Genomic DNA, 22,923 nt, shown 5'->3' with positions numbered 1-22,923 from the left:
TAACCACCGATAAAGCTCGATAGAAACTCCTTTTAGTCCTGACTTCTTTCCCTTCACTTGCCACAACTTTCTAACTTTACATTTAAAAGTTGGTCCATTGTTGGAATTTAGGTTTTCCTCCCTATATCATTTGACGAATGTCAACTACCTCGGAAAAACTAGAAAAACAACCCGAAACCATGATTCACAGCGAAAGAGCCACGCTCTCCGCTGTCTTCGCACACTTTGTTTCCTATTGTATTGTGTCGCATTTACAAGGTGTCGATGTGAGATCTTCCATTTCCTCTCTGATCAGCGATAGTCTCACTCGTGTGTGTGTTTTAAAATAGTTGAATAGAAACCTCACAGTGGCTTCACCGTGGTGCCATAACAGTCCTGACTGAGGCCGGGAGAGGGCGGGGTGTGATGTAACACGAGCAACGTTTAGGAGGAAATTAGGATCGTTTGTGACACGTGTGAGAGTTCAGACGGAGTTCACGTTTAACTGTTCGCCCGTGACAAACCGATGCATTCACACATTTATATAACAGTTAAAACAACTTATTCTTCAATTATGAAAGACCAAAAAAGCTTAAAATAGGTTCTCAATTCATTAAGTGTATCCTCAATTGACCAAAAGTATCCTTGTTATCATACTATGGAGGTACAGTATATGCCATGTATCTAAAATGATATTGATGTTGGCAAAGCTTATAGAATGTTTTTACTTACATGTCACCTGTTTGTCAGCTACATAAATAAAGTGGAGACGGAGTAGAATGTGTCACTGGAGTTTATTTTTAGAAAGAAACCACTGGTCAACCATAAATCATGTTCTGCTTACCTCAGTCACCGGCACACGCCATTAACGCTTGTGGGTTAGTGACGCTGAAACCCATACGGAGCACAAACACTGTCAATCTCAGTTTATCTGTGAATCATCATCATTTTAACTGTGTTTAGAACGTTTCACAATGAGAACAGGGAAATCAGAATCCACATTTCTTACAAAAACGTAATCTTACAGATTAAATAACATCATGGAGAACAGAGAGGCCCAACAGTTCACACAGTGAACAAGCACTAGGCATCAGTGGAGAGAAAAAACTCCTTTAACAGAAGAGACTAGATAATACCCTCGAAACTGGATCTGGATCCTGCAACCTGCAAGATGAGGACACAGAGAGAGCGAGAGGAAAGAGAAAGAACAAGGGTAATGACATACAATAAAGTTAGTATTATGTAGGTAATAATGGACCTAAGAGGAAACAATAAAAGAATAAAATACTGTTCACAGATGAACACATCATACAATAAAAGTATAATAAAGATAAAAACATCATGGACCATTAAAGGCTGACGATGCTTATTATATTCACTCATGCATACCTGTGTGGAATGTGACGACTCAATATCAGTGTAATAGAAAAGGCCTTGACTCACGTCCTCTGTTTAGTGCACTGGCTGTTGTGTCTCTTTAAATAAAGAGCAATTCCCTTTGCGTTGTTATGGAGCTAAATGACGGGCGTCACAGACTGTATTTGTTAGAGTTATCAGTATCTATATTTAAAAAGTTTAAGTACAGAATTTACCCTATTTTTTCTTTATCAAAACTGAGACTGCATCTCAATCTGGAAAAGATTTCCCACTTTCAAGAGACCAACCATGTAGATCAGAATGCCCCTGTAGAACCCATCGGACCAGTGACTGGCAGCGATGGCTATCTAGTAATGACGTCCAACGGCTTTTGCTTAAAATAGAAGAAAAAGCCAAATCAAAAGACCGCTGCGATTCGGTGGCAGCCATGTTGGATGTATACAGCCATCGCGGAGGAATCATAACAAGGTCTGCAGTCAAATCTGTTTAGAATGAACATATCGATATTTGGTGCTTGGATTGAGCACTTTTTGGTGTAACTGGATCTCAGTAATGACATGGTTGGCACATTCCCCTGAACATACAATAATACATGCAGCAAGTAATGAGTGAAAATGAATCTTAATGGAGACAGAATGTATCCCAACATCTCAGTCCTTCCTGTTGTTCACTCCCTCCTTACAACTGTTCGTGTCTCCAGCCTGAGTCACTCCAACAGTGTGGCTGGATGTCAGATTTTTCACTGACCTGTTTTGAAGCGGGGCGGAGGGGGTGTCACTCATGTGACATCAGCCAGCAGACCAACTTTCTGATGTGGTAACTTTTACCCAGAGGCTTGAAACCAGTGCTTATTCTGACAAATGGTAATTAAAACCACTCAATCATGATGATGGCTGATGTCTGCTTTTTCATCTATGTGTGGTAGCAGCTCTACTTCACATTGTTGTGTTGTTTTAAACCTATGAATAGCACAGAATGAATCACTGAAGAGCTGGATTTCTCTCTTGAACACACTGAATGAATGAAAACACTGGTTCTCTTCACATGGCTGCTGCTGCTGCCGCCGCTGCTGCTGCTGCTGCTGCTGTTGCTGCTGCTGCCCTCCTCTTCTTTCTCCACTTCTCCAGGGTTGGTGGGTTAAAAAGAGGAGCATTAGTGGGCGTGAGCATGCGAGTGTGTGTTGGTGCTCCCAGGGCGCATGCGGACTGAGGCCCAAAAGGGAAAGCCTTCCACACAGCAGATCTAAGCCAGCTGCCCTGCTCTGTGTACTTCATTGCAAAAGGTTGGAAGAAAGGGGGAAACGGCGTGCATCCCCTCCACTCGTGTGCTCAGAGAACACTGGCAAAGCAGCTGCCAGCTCTACAAACAGCGGCCGAGCAACTCTCACAGACTTTTGCGGTTGGGTAACGGCTCCTCTGGGAGTCCTTCTACTTGAGATCCTTGGGATTCAGAGGGCACTTGCCCTGAGAGGGGGGAGTTCAGACAAACTGACCCCTGGGGTTAAGTAGAATCAGTTTGAGTGGAGGAGGGGAGAAGGGTACTGGCAACGGTTAGTTAGTGGGAGGCGGGAGGCCACGGTGGGGCTCCTGCACTGAAGTAAGACGAAGTAAGTCGCCGGGAAGCGGGGAAAGAGGAGATGGCCACGGGAGAGATCACAACACTTCCCTCCACACCTGAAGACGGCAGCAGTGGCGGCTTCCCCCCCGGCACCTACAAGGACCCCAAAAGACTGTACTGCAAAAACGGGGGCTTCTTTTTGAGGATCAAGTCTGACGGAGGAGTGGATGGAATCCGGGAGAAGAACGACCCCCACAGTAAGTGATTCCAGTCCCCTCGTTCTTCCTCACACAGCACAATGCGTCTTTATAATAACATGCCACAAGGAAGTAAGCAAAAAAAAAAGATGTGAACTTTCCAGCTCAGGTTTAGTCACATGAAAACGTGTGTGGGTTCAGTTCTGTTGCCTTAAAATGAACTTCATCAGTGGGAAGTTTGTCAGTCGTGTTTTTAGTGAACGCAGATCACCGTGCTGAGTCACAGCCATTCAAACTGCTCATTAGTACGTCACACAGGTTCCTGTCAGTGCCCCCGATATGTCTCATTAATAATGAGATATAAGAGATAATGAGTCATTATTTCTCATCTCAACCTCCAAAAACCCACTTTTATTTAAACCTTTGAACTTTCAATACTTGGATGTCCTTGTTTGGCCTGGACAGCTGCGATCCCCCTGTGTGACAGAGGTATGTGGCTTATGTTGCATCAGTGAGGAGAAGGAGGAGGAGGAGGAGGAGGAGGAGAGTGGGAACATGAAGGTGGATTTGTTTCCTTGGAAAACACACGTTTGGAAGAATGTTCCCCAAGACACCGTTGGATATTTGCAGCAGGTGTTTCCACAGCAGATGAACTCACGTCAGGAATCATTCAGCAGATGAACTTCACTGAGCTTGGACAGTGAATCTGCCTTTCTTCTCAGTGAGGATGAGTCATGAAGCACTAATCGCTATTAATCATTTAACTCTTTTACCAAAAATACTTTTTAAAGAGCTCTCCGTCAATGGCTCTTTTGTAGAAGCTGCCACGGAGCTGCCAGCCTTTCAGACACCAACGTACCTGCCAGTGAGAGCTGCAGCCGCCAGGGAAGAAAAAAATGTTTCCTAATTTATCCAGGCGTCCTCGAGGAGGACGGGACGCTGATGCAGATCACACTCTGCTCTCTCATCACTTTGTCTCTTTTGTCGTTTCTCGTGCCAGACGACAATATCGCGAAAATCAGGGAAAACAGAGCGAGTTTTCTGAGGGATGAAACGTGTGCAGGATACATCCAAGAGCTACGACAGGAGAACTTCACTGTGTTTAGTGATGACCAGGACTTATCTGTGTTTCACTGCTGTTATATAATGATATGATGTCAGTGACTGTATTTCATTCATTCACTGCGGCTTCATTCATCCACAACAACCAAAAAACAGCTAACATTTCCTCGACTGTAGCTCAGGGAACGTCATCCTTTATCAATGCTGCTTTTCCTTTAGAGGTCATGAGAGAAGCTAACTGTTGCTATAGCTAAAATCCACCAAAGACAAAAACAGCTGTTCACCCTCACGTTCACCCTCACGTTCACCCTCATGTTCAAACCTATGAAACACTGAAAATATTCAGCAAAATGAATCAAAAAGAGACAGAAATAACTTGGTACATGAGATGACCTCTGCCCTGAACAGACATTTGTCATTGAAAGTACTTAAAAAAAAAGTACTAAATTCTGTGCAAGAAAGAAGTTAATGACGCCACCTACTGTTTCACGCCCTGCATTACTCTAGACGAGGCCTACGCAGTAGTGTTGTTGTGGACACTGTCCACTGTCTCTGTGTCTCTGCGTCTCTGCCCACGACGACGAGCAGAACAACGCGCGAGTAAAGTTAAGCAGAGAGAAAATGACGACAACGACGTCGCGATGCCCAGGAAATGAAAATCCAAAGATCTCTGTCACGCTGTGTCAGCACATTCAGTCCTTGAGTTTGAGGGAATTGGTCCTGGAAAAGCCTTAAAAAGTCCTTGAATGTGCTGCATTTTGACACACTGTGCCTTTAACACAGACTGTGGTGCTTGGTTAGTTGTTGGTTGAACGGCAGATGGCGTCCATATTGTTGCATTCCTGCCTTCTTCTGGGTTTAATCAGCCGTTCTCCTGGAGCTCGACATCACCGACACCCGCCGCACCAGAGCGTACAAGCCTGCTGGAGCGCACCCTAGTGGCAGCTTTCATCTCCTGTGCTTTAGATCAACATCTTTGTTGTGTTTCAAATCATTTCTCCTTCTTCTTCTCAGTAAAACTTCAGCTGCAGGCGACCTCGGTGGGGGAAGTGGTCATCAAAGGAGTCTGTGCCAGCCGTTATCTGGCCATGAACAGAGACGGACGACTGTTTGGAGCGGTGAGTGATGTGTTTTCTTTCCTTTTTAAATAAACCACAGTGTTCACACAGAGTACACGTGCGTACTCTGAATCCTTCAGATTTCATTCATTACAGGTTAGTGTTTTCAGATTATTTTTGCATGAATCATCAATAAGAGACACGGCCATTATTTGTGAAACCACTCGGTATTGAAGCATAAAAGAGGTCAAAGAAGATAAGATTTACATGATGTTTCATGTTGTTTGAAGTAAATTTGTGGCTGGGATTTATGACACTACACTTTGATTTTTATTAAAAAATCAAAAAACACGGATCGTAATAAGACAGTTTTCATTCATGTCTGAAAGCCACAGGTCAGATTATAATAATCTGATCCAGGACCACTAAAGTGACACTAATCTGAGTCGCGACAAAGGAAAAAGTGGGATATGAGTCCCTTCAGCCTGATAATCTCAACAGTTTGACGCCTGAATTACTTTCGATTTTGACAGAAACAGAAATAATGGAGAAACTTTACATGAAGCTTGGAGTGTCCTGGTGGTAGTGTGGTTAGCTCTGGTGCCTCACAGCTGGGAGGTTCCTGGTTGGAGTCGTCCCAGTTCCCATGTTCTCCTGATGTCTGTGCGGGTTTTCCTGCTTCCGACCCACTGACTCTTAACGACCCACAGATTAGGGTTCATTTGAGACTGTAAATCACCCTGTGGGTGTGAATCTCACCTTTAATGTTTTTGGGATTATCTTCAGCTCCCCACACACGTCTCACAGATTATGAACAAATGGGTGGATTTTTTTCTCCTTCAGCAGGATGTGGAGAAGGTTTGGAAGTTTCCAGGAACTGACTTTATATAAGATAAAGATAGTTATTGGTCCCTCCCACAGTCTATTTATAGAACAGTAATAATCTGCTGTCACCACCATGATCAACAACTTCCCTTTAAAACACATTAAAGTGATTTGTTGAGCCTTTAATGGTGACAAACACCAGCTGGACGTTGTTGTCCAGTCAGTGACCGTGTGTCGCTGATTCATGTGTTTCCGTGTCATTTGCATTTCCTGCTGACGAGAAGCAGCACGTTTGCCACCCACTGCGACGCTTTTACTTTTATAAAATAAATCTACAGCAAGATTATTTATTAACTACATTAACTAATACAAGACGACATCCTCTGTGACCTTAACCATCACTAGTTAGTGCCTAAACAGAACCTTAACTTAACCACAAGTCAAAAACAAAGCCCTTAACTTATAACCTGTTCCTCAGAAATGAGGTTCTGCCTCATTAGGACCAGGTTTTTGGTCTCCATGACGACTACAGGTCCTGACAAGGACACACACACACACATAAACATTTGAGATAGTCTTTATTTCAGTCACATATTGCATGAATTAACAGTTACAACACATATTTTCATCATTTTACTTTAGTATTATCAATCACCCGAGTGATAAATGTCACAGAACAGAAGGCGTCGCCGTTAGTTCTGCTCATATTGATCGGCACCATTTTTCAAAAGAAAACATCAATAAATTGATTCCCAGCAACTTCACAGAGATCAGTGTTTTCAGTGTTTTCAGTGTTTTCAGTGTCGAGGTAGAATTCTTGTTTGTTGTCCCTGACTGATGATGAAATCAAAGCGCTTTGTGGCACATGAGATGAAAATGTCGTTGTTGGATAATTCAGGTCATGTGACGCTGTGGTCAGACGCTGTGTAACTAAAGGACGATGTGACGTGGTGAAAAACGTGACAGCATGAAAGATGAATCATTTATTCTTCACACTTTCTCTTCTTATAAAGTTCATCTTAAATTGACAGGTTTGTTTTTTATTTTGAAATTCAATAACTTGTTTTGTTAATTGATTCAAGTAAAAATACTCCTTCAAAATAAAGGTGCCAGGTTTATTTAAGGGGTGTGTTCCACCTCCTCATTAACCATAACTAAATAATTAATTTCAAATGTCTGATTAAAGGTGCAGTGTGTAAGATCTATGCAACATTTACTGGTGACATATTTTTGCTGTTGAAAATTCCTCACATCATTCTTCAACCTACGTAGCCTTGAATTAGCATCAAAACTCAAAAAAGACATTTAGTTTGTCCATCGTGGGCCACTGTAGAAACACAGTGGTCCAAAATGGCCGACCTGGCTCATGATTATAAAAAGTAAACCTTAGATTTCTGCCAAATAGAAGAATTCATTTTACTCACTGGACCTTTAACATGTTGTAATATTAACGTTAAATATACAGAAGCAACGATTAAAGTTGATGCCAAAATCCTCATAATTCCTCATAATCCACAACAGTTTGACAGGTTATTCAGCATAAATGTGTGTTGTGGTTTCATTAAAACTTTGACTCCTCCCTCTTTGACTCCTCCCTCTCACAGAGACGAGCTACAGACGAGTGCTACTTCTTGGAGCGACTGGAGAGCAACAACTACAACACGTATCGCTCCAGGAAATATCCCAACATGTATGTGGCTCTGAAGAGGACGGGTCAGTACAAGTCTGGAAGCAAAACTGGACCGGGTCAGAAGGCCATTCTCTTCCTGCCAATGTCCACCAAGTGTTAAATCTGAGAAGAACCCCCACACACACAAATACCCCCCAGCTGTGATCTTCCACCTCTTCTGTCCGAACACGTTATTTATTGTTTTAGTTTGAAATCTCGAGCACACGCTCACACACCTGGCTCCTCCCAGTAAAACAGTGCCTTGCTCAAGAGTGCCTCAAGCCAACGGCAATGCAGGATTATTCTTCTTCGTATTTTTTTGTCTTAAATCCCAGCAGCAACACAGACAGAGTTTTCTCCCCTTCATGGTCGTGCACAGCTGATTTTAGTGCCCCGCCTCCTCTTGCCTGCACACACCAGGCTCCGCCCCTAACCTGGATGTTCAGGAGCGTTGTGAGCGCGCCTGACCCAGACAATCTCCCGCTGCGTTCATCATATGAAACTCCAGAGAATGTCCAGGGTTAAGAACGGTCACTCCACGCCTTCAGCTGTTGTCACTTGAGTTTAAAAGAAGAGAAAAGACTGAAAGTATAGAATTTTTTATTTAGTTACTTAACTTTTTAAACCGCTCAGCAAATTAAAACAAACACTAAAACAAAACAAACAAAACTCTGCATACTTCATCAGAAGGTTTCACACGTTTACTGTTCATAAAACATAGTTCGTCTTGGTTAGCGTTAAATCCCGGTGCCTCTGTCGCCCCCATGAGGAATTCTGAGTATTTAGCACCACCTCGAGGCGTGACCTCCAAAAACCTTCGGAACCGTTTGTCTCACTTCACTCGTGTGTTGTGTAGTGTTGTGATGTAAAACGCATCACTTCCTGTGTGCAGGAGTGATCTACAGAGCGCCGGTAGCTGATGTCACGCAGCAGTGAGAATCAAAACAACGCTATTTATAACCGTCGCCGCGCTTTGTACCTGTCAGCGTCGAGGACGAGATTATCAGAGAGTGGAAGACGATGTCGTAGGTGAGGAATAACGTCCACACTCCAGGGGAGGCGGGGCTTATAGCTTAAACTAACGTGAACCCCCGACGGCTGCCAACATGGCCGCGTAAACAAAGTGAGTCACGTGGAGCTGATGGAGGAGGATTAATCAGTGCTGTGTGAACTCATATTCACAAATATTCACAGGGATGAGGTTTGCTTCGAGGAGAACATTAAAGGTTTGTGCGGCAGGTCCAGGAGCTGGACTGAGCTGGACTGAGCTGGACTGAGCTGTTAAAACTCTGGGGCGTCTGATTGGTTTTCTTCACCAGTAACAGTCGTCGTCGTCGTCGTAAATAATCTTCAAACATGAGGACCGTGGACCGTCGTGAGTTAGCGCTCTCGTGTCGGGGGAAGCCGTCTGTGATAGAGCTGGTAGAACTTTCCAGAGTAGACGGCAGGAAGCTCCTCCATGGTCAGGTCCACGTGGTCAAAGCCGCGCTCGAGGCCGTGAAGCAGCAGCTTGGCGACGCGCGAGGTGATGGGCGTGGTGTCGTCCGTGTGGGCGAGGTCAGCGAGGTCCAGCCAATCGCAGCGCAGACACTCCTGCGTGCAGAAGTCGATGTCGTAGGTGAGCGGGCTGAGGCGGCAGATGACGTACATGTCCGACATGCCGAAGGCGCCGGGGTGGTCGTGCTGCTGCCGGACGCTGAGCAGAGACCGGAACTCGGAGCGAACGCCCGTTTCCTCCAACACTTCACGTACCGCCGTGGCTCCTGAGGAACATTCAGTCACATGTGTCAGATATTTACATGTTTTTTTTGTAAACACAAACAGATGATGCTGCTTTTTTTTAGATCATGTATAAGGTGTTAAAAGCTGCTTTTAAAAAAGTGAAATAGACAGAATTATCGCATTTATATCACGTGCCTTATTTTGTTCAGTTCAAATGAATGTATACGTCTCATGTTAAAGCTGGAGTAGGCAAGAGCAACTGTTGAGTCTCCTCCCTTCTCTGCCTGGAGCTCCTCCCACCTGTATGAATGGCAGACAGAGCCGGCGCTGTTCTGCGCATGTATGACGTGACGTCGGGACCTTTAAAGCAGACGCGTTTCCGTTTTCACGTTCAAAGCTTCTGCTAAATGACGTCCATTTTCTACCACTGTATCCTGTCTATCGTGGTCGGCATCCATCTTGCGTGCTTCTGTGTTGGTCAGTTCTTGGCGGTCAGATGTTTCCTCGCCCGGTTTAGAGAGTCACTTCCTCTTCCTCACTTCCTCCGACAACGGTTTTCTCTGCGTCTTTTTCGCTGGCTCTGCCGCGACCAACGTCTAACGTCACGCTGCTTTCTCTGCCTCCATCTTACAGCGGTACCGTGTGTGTGCGTGCGTGTGTGTGCGTGCGTGTGTGTGTGCGTGCGTGTGTGACGGCGGCTCTGATCTTAAAAAGGCTGGTTTTCCGCTCACAGACAGTAGGGGGCAGTGGCGACATTTAAGCATCGCGACGACTCCGGAGCCGTTACACTGGGGGTAAAATGGTCCGTGGACGGTCTGCCTGCCCCAGCTTTAACACCAACATTGAAAGGACTTTGATGAGTTGTACTGTATTCGTCTTCGAGACTCACCGATGTTTTCTCCAGGATCAGACAAACCACCGGGGAACTTCCAAGCGTTCTTTGTCTGAAATTCAGGAGCAGAGTGGAGCGTGTGATTGACGGCACTGCTGTACATTAATCTCATAGTATACAAACATTCTATATCGTAACGTTTAAGCTGTAGTTTTTGTTTTTGTCAGTAGTGGATCTTTATATCGTGAGAATTCTTTCTATATTTTATACTCTGGAGAGATTTAGAACGTGTGTCTTTCACCACTTACCCTTGATATTTAATAAGAGTTTGCTGCTGGTTAAATTATGACTTCGGTGTTGTGTGTGTATATATATTTTTGTAGTTAAAAAGAATTGTGTACGCTTCACTTTTCAAAACAAATGCTAAACATAATATTGTATATTTTTCTGAGCTGTTTCTGACATGTGCTGTAAGGAAGGAAGAAATAAAAGACTTTGTGTAACTCCAATCACTCCAAGTCGCAGTGATTTTTCAAAGTAAAACGCCTAGCATGCGCTAACCATTAGCACCAAATCTACAGGGAAACGATGAATAACATGCCGTCAAACCCAATATTAACGACAGTATGATTAATGGAACGACCTCCAGTCCACGTCAGGGATCTGTGAATTGTCTTGTTTTTAATGTGAAAGTGTTGGTGTCCTGTTTTTCTTTTGTTTTTCTTTTTTCAGGAAGTTCTGAAGTGGCTCAGTCTGACAGAGAAAGCTGTGCTGCCAAAGGCCAGGCGATTACCGAGCAACATTTCCAGTAAACAGCTCCATCAGGAGGGGGAGGAGGAGGAGGGGGGGGAGGAGGGGGAGGAGGAGATAAAACACTCCCCCACATGACCAGGCCAAAGTGTTTCCCTCTGTTTCAGGACAACTTACATTAGACACATGTTTCACGTTTAATACGATCAAAGTCGACAAGAGAGCGGAAACGATCTATATTTGTCACGTGCTCCTTAGTTTAGTCACCACGTCTCGCCTATCGTGAAATTTAGTGCAACAACTCGCCATTATTTACACTACTGATTCATCTGTGGATTATTTTTGTGATGTTTGGTCAGAAAATGTTTAAAATCTGGTCTTATTTTGTACAAAAATGAGAAATATTCTACTGTTAATATACTGTCGCAAAGGAACGACAGAATATTAATATTCTTACATTATTCAACTATGAAAACACAAGTATCTGCGGAGGGTCTGACGTGTCTAATAGTCTCCGTTGTCGTCGTTTTCCCTCTGGAGGACCATTTCTCTGTCACTTCATTGTTGTTGGACGCTGAGTGACGACACGCTGCAGAAACCTAACATTGTTTTCATTAAACCGTGACCGCCTTAGCATCTGTGGGCGGCTCTTCCCAATTATCTGGACGTCAAAATAACTGAATGAAATCATCAGAAGATATTGTTTTTGTTCATTAACTGTCAGAAAGAAACCTTGTGTTTTAAAGACTTAAGTTTGTGTAACTTTGTAAACCGCTCGCTCTTCTCACACCAAAGTCCATTGAGAAAAGTTACGTTTAGTAAGTTTAGTAAGTTTAGTAAGTTACAAACGTACTAAAATAAGGCCGGAGCAGACAAAGTAGCACTGGTGTCCATGTGAGCGTGTCAGAGAAACTGGGCACAGATCCTAACTTACAGTGGTGTAAATGTGAGCCAGGATTTCTAAAAGAAAAACCTAATTGTTTCCTAATTGCTGCCTCATTCTGCAATCACACAGAACTCAGAGTCACTTTGAAAAGAGCTGCTGTGAGAGAAACCAAACAACATCTCGGGCCTGGACAGCGAGGCTCTGTGAGAGCTGTGTGACTGCATTCATCTCACAATGTCAACAGCGTGTTTGCTCGAGGTCAGCGGACGCTGAGCAGCGGCCGAGAGGACGAGGACGAGGACGAGGACTTCCACCACGGTAAACAAACAACGCTAATCACTGTCATTTTTAACTGATCCAGTTCTAAGTATCGCTGAGAGACGACGCCAAAGATAAGATTCCTCTCTTGAGAAACATGGACCTCATCACTGCTCTGTGCTTCCAGACCAACTTTCCTGTTTTTCCTCAGTGAAAAGAAAACTCTGACTTTCATTGATTCCACAAAAAGAAAAATCCCAGCATGTGAAAACAGGAAGTTATCGCCTGAATCATTACTAGTACTACTCCATGTGTTAATCTTATTCTGACTCATTTTGGGTTTAGGTCTTATTCTGGCTAATCTCAGATTATCACAGACGGGGATTATTACCATAAATAGTAAAAACATGAAGAAAGTGTGTTTTTCGATTCATTTTTATACTTCTACACAGTATGTTGTCACCTGTATCTGATTATTGGAGATTTATTGATGCAAAAACTTGATTTGCCAGCAGTAAAAATAATGGTTTTTTTTTAGATTATACTGTTTTTATTCCTATTTTTGTTTGTTTTTTGTCATGTGACTGATAAATGTGACCTGTATTCTTGGGAATAATGGATATATTATACATATTATTATTACTATTCTATATATCTGTAAGATGACACAGCAAAACAATGGGATTTCAGCCTCAGAAAACTCTCCGATCACGTTGTTTAATTATGGTAGATAATTAACATAAGCATAAATGGTTCTCGTGTCCTTTGATATTTAAACTATAAGAAACACTGGTGTGGGATTATTTGACCTAACTTTGCTCCACTGACTGACTTTCTGTGATGATGGTTAAACATCTACCTTGTTTCTGTCTTGGACGACGAGAACTTTCCCATTGGATTCATCCACGACTGCACCTGCAGGAAATAAACAGTATTATGTCAGTTCATATTCCCCCCAGAATATAATCTAATCTGCATGTTGCACTGAAGGAGTTCTTATGGGGAAAAGGTTAATATTCAAACACAATCACCTGAAGCCACTTTCATATTTGAAACCTGACAAATGACATCTGTGAACCTCGGGTTCATAACTGTGACGATAAAACACCAGCTGGAAACGTCACTTTAATTCAAGTGAACCTGTTTGTGAAGAAGCATTGACACACATCAGCGACGTCAGTCCTCGTTTTCATGAGCAGTGAACGTGTCAGAGGCCGTAAAAAGCTTTGACGCTGAGATCACTGATGGACTGCTAACTTAAGCCCCTCCCACAGACACGCACACCTTTACTGGAGACACTGATGTTTTTGTTTGTCTCTTTTTCAGGTCGTCCTGCAGCAGAAGCATGAAGTTTGTCGATGTCTGAGTCTGTGCATGTAAATGATGTCGACTTTACCACTTAACATTCTTCTCTCCTGTTTCAGTGGGATGTTTTCTTTTGAGCAGGTTAGTGACTCAGCAGCTGCTGCTGCTACTGCTACTGCTGCTGCTGCTGCTACTACTGCTACTGCTACTGCTGCTGTCACTGCTGCTGTCACTGCTGCTGCTACTGTCATTGCTGTCACTGCTACTGCTGCTGCTGTCACTGCTACTGCTGCTGTCACTGCTACTGCTGCTGTCACTGCTGCTGCTGCTGTCAACAGCTCGGGGAGGACGAGGATGACGACAGCGACAAGGGAAAACCAGCCACTCTCTCCTTAAATGAATGTCACAGATGTGTTAGAGGGATGGGTCGTCTCGAAAAGGCCCGACTTGGACTTCCAAGTGGAAATTGATGTCATCCTGAAGCTCTGCTGCCAAAACGCTGCTGCTGCTGCTGCTGCTGCTGCTGCTGAGGGAGTCTATCATTATGTCGACTTCAGTCCAGGAGACAAACTGCTCAACGGGAGCAGGGGAGAAAAAGTGTGAGTGTGAATTATTGTGACACAGAAAGAGCAGGAACAGTGTTGGAGAACTTCATGACTCCAGGTTACATTTGACTCACTGTCATCATAAAGTTTGATGGATGTGTTTTAAATATTTGAACAGAGCCGTGACGTCCAGGACACTCACAGTGTTTCCACGCTCGCTGAAGTGGAGCCGACACTTAGGTTCAGAGCAGCAGCCAAAGATTGTTTTCAGTAAGTAACTCATCTGTTGTTAGATTTCACCCTAAAACCCTCACAATGATGATGTTACCAAGACTGTCCTCTAGGGGTCGGGGGGGGGAGAATCCATACAGGATTAAATTGCTTTATTTTGCTTGACAATTTTTTCAACTGATTCAAGTGTTCGTGGATTATAATACAAAAGGAAAAAGGAAAACTTACAATTCAGTCCACTAGGTGGTGCCAAGTACAGTGTGGGACGCGTCGCTAACATTCCACCATTAACGATAACGACTTACATTCAGTGTTCGTACGTTCCACCGTCACCAAATTACACTTCTGTCTATTTTGGATCGAGCTCAATAAAATACAACGACTCCTCCTCCTCAACGTTCGCCATGTTTGTTGATACCTGAGACGTGGTCAGTACTCGGCACTGCCCTCCAGAGGAAGCATCGCGCATACCAACGCAAAAGACGCACGGACGTTTGTAGGAGTAGAAAAACGGACAGAAATAAGAGGAGCAGTCACTGGTGTTTGTATAATTGAAGTAGTTAAATCTACCTGGATCTACAAAAACATCACCTGATAGCCACACACACTGGTTTACACCAGGAAACGTGGTTTAGTCACCAACACGGACTCATTCATATACAATAGGAGGCTAAAAGTACATGTCTGTTCTAAACGGACACATGTTTGACGATCGATTGGTGTTTTCTGATCAATGTCAGGTTGTCAGAATAATAATGAATAAGCAGAGGAGGCGAGCACGCAGAGGAAATAAAAGTCTCTAAACAGCTTCATGTTTGACATTCCTAACCTTACTGTCATCATCGTTTCCTCCATTAAAGGAGTGAGTGGGAAGCTGGGGGGTGTTTCTTCTGGCAGGAAAATGTGGGGGAATTCTGGACCAGGTCCTTCACTGAGAGATGCTCAGGACATGTTCTGACATGATTCAAGGGCATCCTCTCAATTGAAGGTACAAAAACACTGCCCCCTGCTGGACAGTTAGACGCATAGCACAGGAGAGGAGAGGAGCAACTCCAGAGTGGATTTTCATGTCTGTCATGTGACCCGAGTCCATCGGACGTGCTGGTGTGCTGTGGCTCCACCTGACATGAGTTTAATGTAATAATAAAACCACTCTCATGAGTATTGTAGTCTCTACCTGCCACGCCGACCTGGTGAGTGGCAAACCCCGGCAGTCTGCTCTCGCCGTCTCCCAGCCACAGAGCGAGGACGGCGTGGTGGTGCCTGGCGTGGTGGAAGGTGAAGCCGTGAGCGGAAGCTGCGGCGGCACATCGACTCAGTGAGATGGGAACCCGGAGCCACACTGCTACCTTCCCCTCTGCTTTCCACCGCACCAGAGACTCTGAGTTCATGATATGAAGAGAATCAGACCAGACATGTGACTGAGTGAAGACAGAAACATAGACTTAAAGGATCAGGATTTATTGACGACAGGAACACAGGCCATGTGGCCTTCACTGTCGCTGCGTGGACTAAATCAAGCATGGGGCTGTTCAAAAGATACATAAATAAGTTAATATTACATGAATTCAGTTGCTGGTCAAAGAAAATAAAGATATCTGACTCAATACTGTGAGTAATGTCATGCTATACAAACGTTGTTATTACTTCTGTCTAGTTTGTTCTATTCATCACTTTCTGTTTCATGTTTAATTTCATACTATCTTTTATTTCTCAACATAAGATTTTATTACAAGTGTTTGCAATGTCATGTTAGAAGTTGATAATTACTAGTATTATCATTTATGCTGTCAATTTACACATGTTTAACACATTTACTTAATTTGTTCTTCTTATACAATTCTTTATTCATTTTTGTACCCATTTCTTGTGTTTAACGTGTATTTATTCTGTTCTTGAGCTTCTGTAATACCCCAAAATCCCCCCAATGGTTATGACTGTATTGGAAATCAGATTATTCTTAATAAATGACTATGTTTTAGTGTGGAGATTAAGGCTAAAAAGGCTTGCCTACACATACACACAACTAAAGGTGTTTTTTTCTTTTTAGATTTTTAGGAGAATTTATAACACATTTTTATTAACAAATAATGTGGTATAAAACCATGACTAATGATGACTAGATGTCAATCACTGTATAAAATATACTTCCACATGTTAAAAACTGACCAATTACAAACAAACTGTAGAGGGCACAGGTTAATGATTAGTGACGAGTTGATGACGTCACCATGGCCTGTGCGTGTGTGTGTGTGTGATTCTGTGTTTTTAGCTGACATTTACACACACAAACCTCGCAGTAATCTGCCGAATAAACTGTCGCTGATGTCCGCGGGTAAACCGGCGTCCTCCAGGTTCACGGTGACTCCGCCGAACCGGTCCACTTCCCCCGTCAGAGCGTTTACGGTACCGGCGCCCCCCGCTCTGGGCAACTGGGAACGAATGTCCGTGCGCGAGAACGCACGGACAGCTGAGCGTGTGGCACCAAAAGACGTTCCACTGCAAAAGCGTCCCCTGAGCAGCGGCAGCAAAAGTTTGTAAACACATGAACCTGCTGCCATTTTGGCGATAAAAAAAAAAAAACAACGTTCGGTGGGAAACGGGGAATTTGTCCCGTGTCCAGTACGTACACTACGTACAGTACGCTACGGTTACGCAAGACTCCGCCCTCGAAGTTGCATAAATACCGTAATGACCTGCGTGTAGTGAGGTCTCAAATCCTCCCGTGCCAAACCCCGTTCACATATCTAACAATTTAACCCGCTAGCATTACGCCTGTTGCTTACCAGGCTTCGGAAGGAGGTCAAAGAGTCCGTGTGTTCTGATGTAACTATCGGCTAATAAACAAGCCAATTCGGTATTTGTATAGATTATATTTAAACATCTAAAATTAACACCATTGTCTGGCGCGTTTCCAAAGACATTAAAGCAAGAAATCTTAATTTAGATTTCACAAGACATTTTTTGTATGAGTTATATGCCGAAGATAAAGTTGTATCTTTGTCATGTTTCTTGTTGAATGTATTTCATTTTCTCATGTGTTTCTACGTGGCTTTTACATCGCAAATCTAAAATGATATGATATTCAAATTGGAAATTGTTTTTTTGTGCCCGTTTAGACTCGTATCCTGATTAAACTCACTTGTATTCACGTCTATTTTTGTTGTGAAATGTCAGAAAATAAAACACATTTATGGACACACTTAGAATACAATAAGGATAAAGCGGTAGAACATGAGTGAGTGAGTGAGTGAATATTTCAGTCAGAGCTACAGGGGTTTACGGTAAAGAGAGGCGGGGCCAAAGTGTAAGCAGGAAGTATACGGCACAGCTCAGTGTTTACACATGTTTGCACTTTCACGTGGAGGAAAAAAATCCACTTTAAAAAAATGTCCTGCAAGAAAAATAAAAGTAAATCGAAGAAAGTCAGTGATGGAGATAGTTCCGGGTTTCTTAAAGAGAGCTCGAGCGACTCCTCCGGTCTGCAAACACCGGGGCACGAGGGACGGAAGTGCAGGAATCCAAACACTAACTCCTTCACTGTCATCGATTTCATTGACAAAGGTAAGACTTTGACACATGATTGAGTGAAATCACCAACAAATGTCTGAATGTTGTGAGTGAAGCTGTCTAATCTCTATGTGCACTAAAATATAGATTTATATTACTCTATTTATATTTATTTTACACTACAAAGTGCTTTAAGTAAGCATCCAGATACTGAACACTTCCATGTATGGATACTGTCTCTCTACAGCAGGAAAACGCTGCAGAATCATCGATGTTATCGACATGATAATAACTGTATTTAAGTGCATTCAAATCAGCGTGACTTGATAAAAGCGATATCATTTTCAAATTTATCATTGTCAGATTTGTATGATGTGATAGGTTTTATTATCCTAGTTTCTCCACGTTTAGTCTCTTGGTTCCCAACCTGTGGTCAGGCTGCTCTAAAGAGTCCCAGGATAAAACACGATGACTTAATTAATGTCTTAAGAGTCTTTAATAAAAAGAACAATGTTTGTGGATTTCACATGTTATTATTTGTTGTTTTTCCTTCAAGCTGACGACAAAACGCCCAAATCCTGCAGATCAAAACTAGCCCAGCTGAGTCTCAATTCAATGAAATTGGCCGGTGCGAGCATTGGGAGAGCGGTCCTGCTGACCAGTCCCTCAGGACAACAAGAGGTATCCTTGTCTCCTCTCCTCTCCTCTCCTCTCCTCTCCTCTCCTCTGACTCACTTCTCTGTCTTTCCGGGTCGTACAGGTGTGTGTGGGATGGCCCGTCGTGACCTTTCCAGCTGGAAAAGTCGGTCTTCAGAAACACGCGCAGACAAACCTGCGAGTAAAGTCGGGGGAGAAGGTGACGCTGCAGTCGATCACAGGTCCCGTGCTTAAAGCTGAAGAGGTGGTTTTAAAAAACAGGTAAAGGTCACGACCTTTGTTTCTGTTTTTTTAATCCCTCGATGGTCTTAGTGTTTTTTGTTTTGTTGTTATTAAGTATTCAGCTCTCACAAACAACATTTAACAATACACTATCATATTCTTCTTATATAACCATAATTAAAACAACTTTTAATAACAATATCTCAAAAGTTATCTTTCAATAATGCCACAAAACTAATGTACTGTATTAGATTTAGTCTTATTTTGTAATAAAATGTGCTAACAAGAAACTATCATTTAAAAACAGAGAGAGCTTAAACATCTTGACTTTTTTCTACTTGTGTATTTTAAGCCAATGCTGCCACCTGCTGGTTGTATTTGGCAGCTGCAGTTTGAGTGAGAAGTCCAGCGTTGTTCAGTTCAGAGCTTTATTTTCCCTCAAGGAAAGATTTGTAGTGCAGTTGGAAGCAAAGAAAAACAAACCTGACTTTAATCCCTGTTGAATTTGATTTTGTGGATATTTTCTTTATCGATTTATTCGACTTTATTCAACATCTGTGCACCTGTTTTAGATCAAAGGCTCTGGCTTATTTATTGCTCGTTTTAATTTGATCTCATGTTATGTTGTTTTTCATGATCAGAACACACTCACACACACATGACTTTCCTTTAGGTCAAAAGACGACACACTAGAGACCGAAGAGTTCAAGAACTTCTTCTTGAGGACTTTGGGTAAGTGGATTTACAGAATTCTTATTATAGTTCATAGTATAGTTTTCATTATTGATTTCTAGATGTGTGACTCACATCTGAGCATTTAAAAGGTTTTTAGGGTCATTTATCAAACGTTGTGGCAGAGATTGTGCGTCCAACTTCTTCTGTGTCAACAAATATATAAACTTTGTTGTCCTTATGTGTAAAGTAACGTAAAAGCATCGTTCAGGATTGTGTATTTAAACCGCTGGATTTCCCGTGTTCTCTCTAACTCGTGAGACAAACAAAAACAAAACTTGTTTGTTTGTCTCATGCCAGATGGAAACCTCCTGCTGCCAGGAAACCTCCTCTCCCTGACCTACTTTGGCCGCTCATGCAGCCTCCAGGTGGAAGCCGTCAGAGGTGAGGACGGTGTCACCCTGCAGAGACCGGTCCCTCCGCCACAGTCAGGTCCTGACGCCGACGACTCGTCTGTGATCCACTCTGTGCTGGACTCCACGTCAGGTGACCTCTCCCTGCAGCTCAGCCTCCTCACAGTGGAGGACAGTCATGCTGAGGCTGCACCAGGAACACCTGGAGAGCCCGGTCCTGCAGCCAGTACTCCAGGAGAGCCCGGTCCTGCAGCCAGTACTCCAGGAGATCCCGGTCCTGCAGCCAGTACTCCAGGAGAGCCCGGTCCTGCAGCCAGTACTCCACGCCGACCGATCCAGCTCCCTCCCCTCTCCTCTCCCAGTCCCTCCAACTGCGACTCCCAGACTCCTCCTCCTCCAGCAGAGGACGCCGTCTGCCTCGAGGGCTCACTCTTATCAGAGCAGACGGAGAAAACCCCCACAGCGCCACCTGGTGGTGTTCTGAACACGGACACCTTCTACTGCCTCTCCTGCTCCACTAAAGTCAGTTTCAGGCTCAGAACCAGGCAGGACGATCCAGATGCAGAAGCGCAGAGGTCAAAGGTCACGTACGGCATGATTGGCGGTCTGAGCAGTCAGCTGGACGTCATCAGAGAAACCATCGAGCTTCCTCTCAAACACCCGGAGCTGTTCAGCAGCTACGGTGCGTACAACATCGTCTTTAGATAATAATAACACTTCTTTATTAATAATGATAATAATAATACTAATAATAATAATAATAATAATAATAACAATAATAATAATAAAGATACGGAAGGTGTTATGAAAAGACTCACCTGTGATTACAGGGATCCCGCCTCCTCGGGGGGTTCTCCTGTACGGCCCCCCCGGCACCGGGAAGACCATGATCGGACGAGCCATAGCCAACGAGGTCGGAGCTCACATGACGGTGATCAACGGCCCGGAGATTATGAGCAAGTGAGGAAACGATGAGTGTTTTAATCCAGCGTGGATGTGAGCGCTTTTAATCATCTGTGCTTTTACTCTTTGTTCTTTACAGATTCTACGGAGAAACAGAAGCAAGACTGAGGCAGATTTTTACTGAAGCGTCGCAGAGGTTTGTTTTATTTATAACTAACACAACACACACACACACACACACACATTTACATGAAACACAAACGTGGTCCAAATCAGATTCTGTAAATACTGAAACAATAACTGATGAAGTTATCTGATGATTTTTTTCAGCTTCTTAAATGTGAATATTGTCCAGTTTCTTTGCTCCATAAAACAAAGAAATCATTAAAAACGGAATCATTTTTGGTCTCAAGACAAAACGTTTGAGAAACACCGATCCACATTTTATAAACAATTAGGTGATTCATCGAGAAAATCATCGATTAAGAAAATAATTGTTACTTGCAGCCCTAGTATGTGTATATATGTATGTATATATACATACATACATAAATAAATATGTGGAGGTAGGGAAATGGAGCAAAACTGTAGAAAGAAAGAAAAAGTGACAAATGTCTTATTATATCATGACAAAGCAGTTGTATATAATATAGATAAACTCCGGTTTTGAAGGAGTTTTGAATGAAAATGTTGTGCTTTGTTGTTTCTCGGTGTGACAGACAGCCGGCGATCATCTTTATCGACGAGCTGGACGCTTTGTGTCCGAAGCGAGAGGGCGCTCAGAACGAGGTGGAGAAACGGGTGGTGGCTTCTCTCCTGACTCTGATGGACGGGATCGGTTCAGTGAGTCTTTCCCTCTGTTTCCTCTCAGTTTACATCTGAATGAGAGAATTCTGTTACAATTCTGAGAAATGTTGCAGTGAACGAGGCCAAGGAAGCGTTTGTAGTCATGTGATCTCCTTCTCTGGTCTCGTTAAAACCATTTTTGACATTTATTCACTGAGAGGAAGAAAAACACTTGGTTTTAGGGCTTTAAAGAGGTCGTCTCCTCTCACAACGCTCTGATTTACTGGCTATAAATCCACTCTCTGTCGTCGGTGCATCCCTAGTTTTAAGCCGCGATAAACGTCGTCCGTGTTTGGTTGTGAATCTGTGGTAGAGGTTGTTTTGTGAGAGAGGAGAAATCTGATTGGTGGTCAGCTGAGTGAGCGAGTGACCGCAGGAGGAGACAGAAACCAGAGAAACCACTGCAGCTATAGACAAGGACACACACACACACACACTGTTCTTCATACGAGATGCTGCACTGACTGTGTCAGCGTGTCGGCCATCTTGGTAGGGGCAGGTCTGCCGTGTTACTCGTACACGAGCGAGTCATAAAGAATCTCTGTGTGACAGCGTACAGAGGAGTGACAGGGAGTGCAGATAGTCATGTAGAAACCATCTCTGTCTGCTGGACGCCCTTCACACGCTGTGGGTTTGATCTCTGAAGCGGCACAATATCTTAAAAGCACATAAAATAAATAACATAATAAAATAACTAGTAATAACCAGGAGTAAACTCCTCCCCTCTCTTATTGCAGGAGGGTCACTCAGGTCAGCTGCTGGTCCTGGGAGCCACAAACCGACCGCACGCTCTGGACCCTGCGCTGCGGCGACCGGGGCGCTTCGACAAAGAGCTGGAGGTGAGTGCGGCCACTGAGTTTTCTAATCCAGGGATTTTTCATCTAATCCACTGAGTTTCCATCTAATCTAGTGATGTTGGCCAGTATTACACTGTTAGTCTTTATACGAGCCATGAGATAAATAACCCAGAATGTAAGAAAAAAGACATTTTAAAGAGTTTTTGAAACTCCGTAGAGACGTGCGTGAACATTGTCAGTTCATCAGTTAGTTCTTTCCATGGTTTATATACGTATATATATATATATATATATATATATATATATACATATATATATATATGTGTGTATATGTAGAAACACACAGTGATAGTGTGAATGAGACAGATCGTGCTCAGTCACGACTCCAACATCAGCGCAGGAGTCGCTGTTTTATTCTCTCCATCTTTAAATGTTTTAAATAGCACAGTTTTTAAAGGGGAGGATCCTCTCAGTAAAGGCACTGTTTTACTTTTATTAATGTTTATCCATCCCAGTAGGGTTTACTGACCATCATGCGATCTGCATGGAGTTTGTTTCCTCCTCAAACTGCAGTACAAAATCATTTTGGCATTTTAATGTTAAACTTTTACTTGACTGTGTTTTGAATCAACATTTTAAATTGTTCTGGG

The 22,923-nt window shown here is 43.3% G+C and overlaps 3 protein-coding genes and 1 long non-coding RNA gene across 4 annotated transcripts in view; 3 read left to right on the top strand and 1 right to left on the bottom strand.

Annotated features, from left to right (window-relative positions):
• The first annotated feature begins 2,501 nt into the window (after nucleotides 1-2,501).
• fgf2 (fibroblast growth factor 2) lies at nucleotides 2,502-10,787 on the top strand. Its single transcript, XM_044041144.1, has 3 exons — nucleotides 2,502-3,170; nucleotides 5,187-5,290; nucleotides 7,660-10,787. The coding sequence occupies exons 1-3, from the start codon at nucleotides 2,993-2,995 to the stop codon at nucleotides 7,843-7,845; spliced, it is 468 nt and encodes a 155-aa protein (XP_043897079.1). The 5' UTR covers nucleotides 2,502-2,992; the 3' UTR covers nucleotides 7,846-10,787.
• Nucleotides 9,105-16,909, bottom strand: nudt6 (nudix (nucleoside diphosphate linked moiety X)-type motif 6). Its single transcript, XM_044041142.1, has 5 exons — nucleotides 16,547-16,909; nucleotides 15,431-15,634; nucleotides 13,032-13,087; nucleotides 10,336-10,390; nucleotides 9,105-9,487 (listed from the first exon to the last, which is right to left on the bottom strand). Exons 1-5 carry the CDS (start codon nucleotides 16,812-16,814, stop codon nucleotides 9,105-9,107), a joined length of 966 nt encoding a protein of 321 aa, XP_043897077.1. The 5' UTR covers nucleotides 16,815-16,909.
• LOC122778973 lies at nucleotides 13,764-15,860 on the top strand. Its single transcript, XR_006361488.1, has 2 exons — nucleotides 13,764-14,076; nucleotides 14,201-15,860. It is a non-coding gene; the product is annotated as an uncharacterized LOC122778973 (long non-coding RNA).
• Nucleotides 16,910-17,478: 569 nt separating the features above from the next.
• Nucleotides 17,479-22,923, top strand: part of spata5 (spermatogenesis associated 5) — a 94,753-nt gene continuing 89,308 nt past the window's right edge. The window contains exons 1-9 of the mRNA XM_044040759.1: nucleotides 17,479-17,817; nucleotides 18,320-18,444; nucleotides 18,524-18,681; nucleotides 19,316-19,374; nucleotides 19,675-20,409; nucleotides 20,558-20,687; nucleotides 20,770-20,826; nucleotides 21,350-21,473; nucleotides 22,214-22,315. Coding sequence (XP_043896694.1) covers nucleotides 17,643-17,817; nucleotides 18,320-18,444; nucleotides 18,524-18,681; nucleotides 19,316-19,374; nucleotides 19,675-20,409; nucleotides 20,558-20,687; nucleotides 20,770-20,826; nucleotides 21,350-21,473; nucleotides 22,214-22,315 — 1,665 coding nt within the window. The 5' untranslated portion in view covers nucleotides 17,479-17,642. The remainder of the gene's footprint in view (nucleotides 17,818-18,319; nucleotides 18,445-18,523; nucleotides 18,682-19,315; nucleotides 19,375-19,674; nucleotides 20,410-20,557; nucleotides 20,688-20,769; nucleotides 20,827-21,349; nucleotides 21,474-22,213; nucleotides 22,316-22,923) is intronic.

The sequence above is a fragment of the Solea senegalensis genome, linkage group LG12, assembly GCF_019176455.1.
Source record: "Solea senegalensis isolate Sse05_10M linkage group LG12, IFAPA_SoseM_1, whole genome shotgun sequence".
Classification (NCBI taxonomy): domain Eukaryota; kingdom Metazoa; phylum Chordata; class Actinopteri; order Pleuronectiformes; family Soleidae; genus Solea; species Solea senegalensis.
The sequence above is the reverse complement of the archived record's forward strand: the minus strand, read 5'-3'. Positions and strand labels throughout refer to the sequence as shown.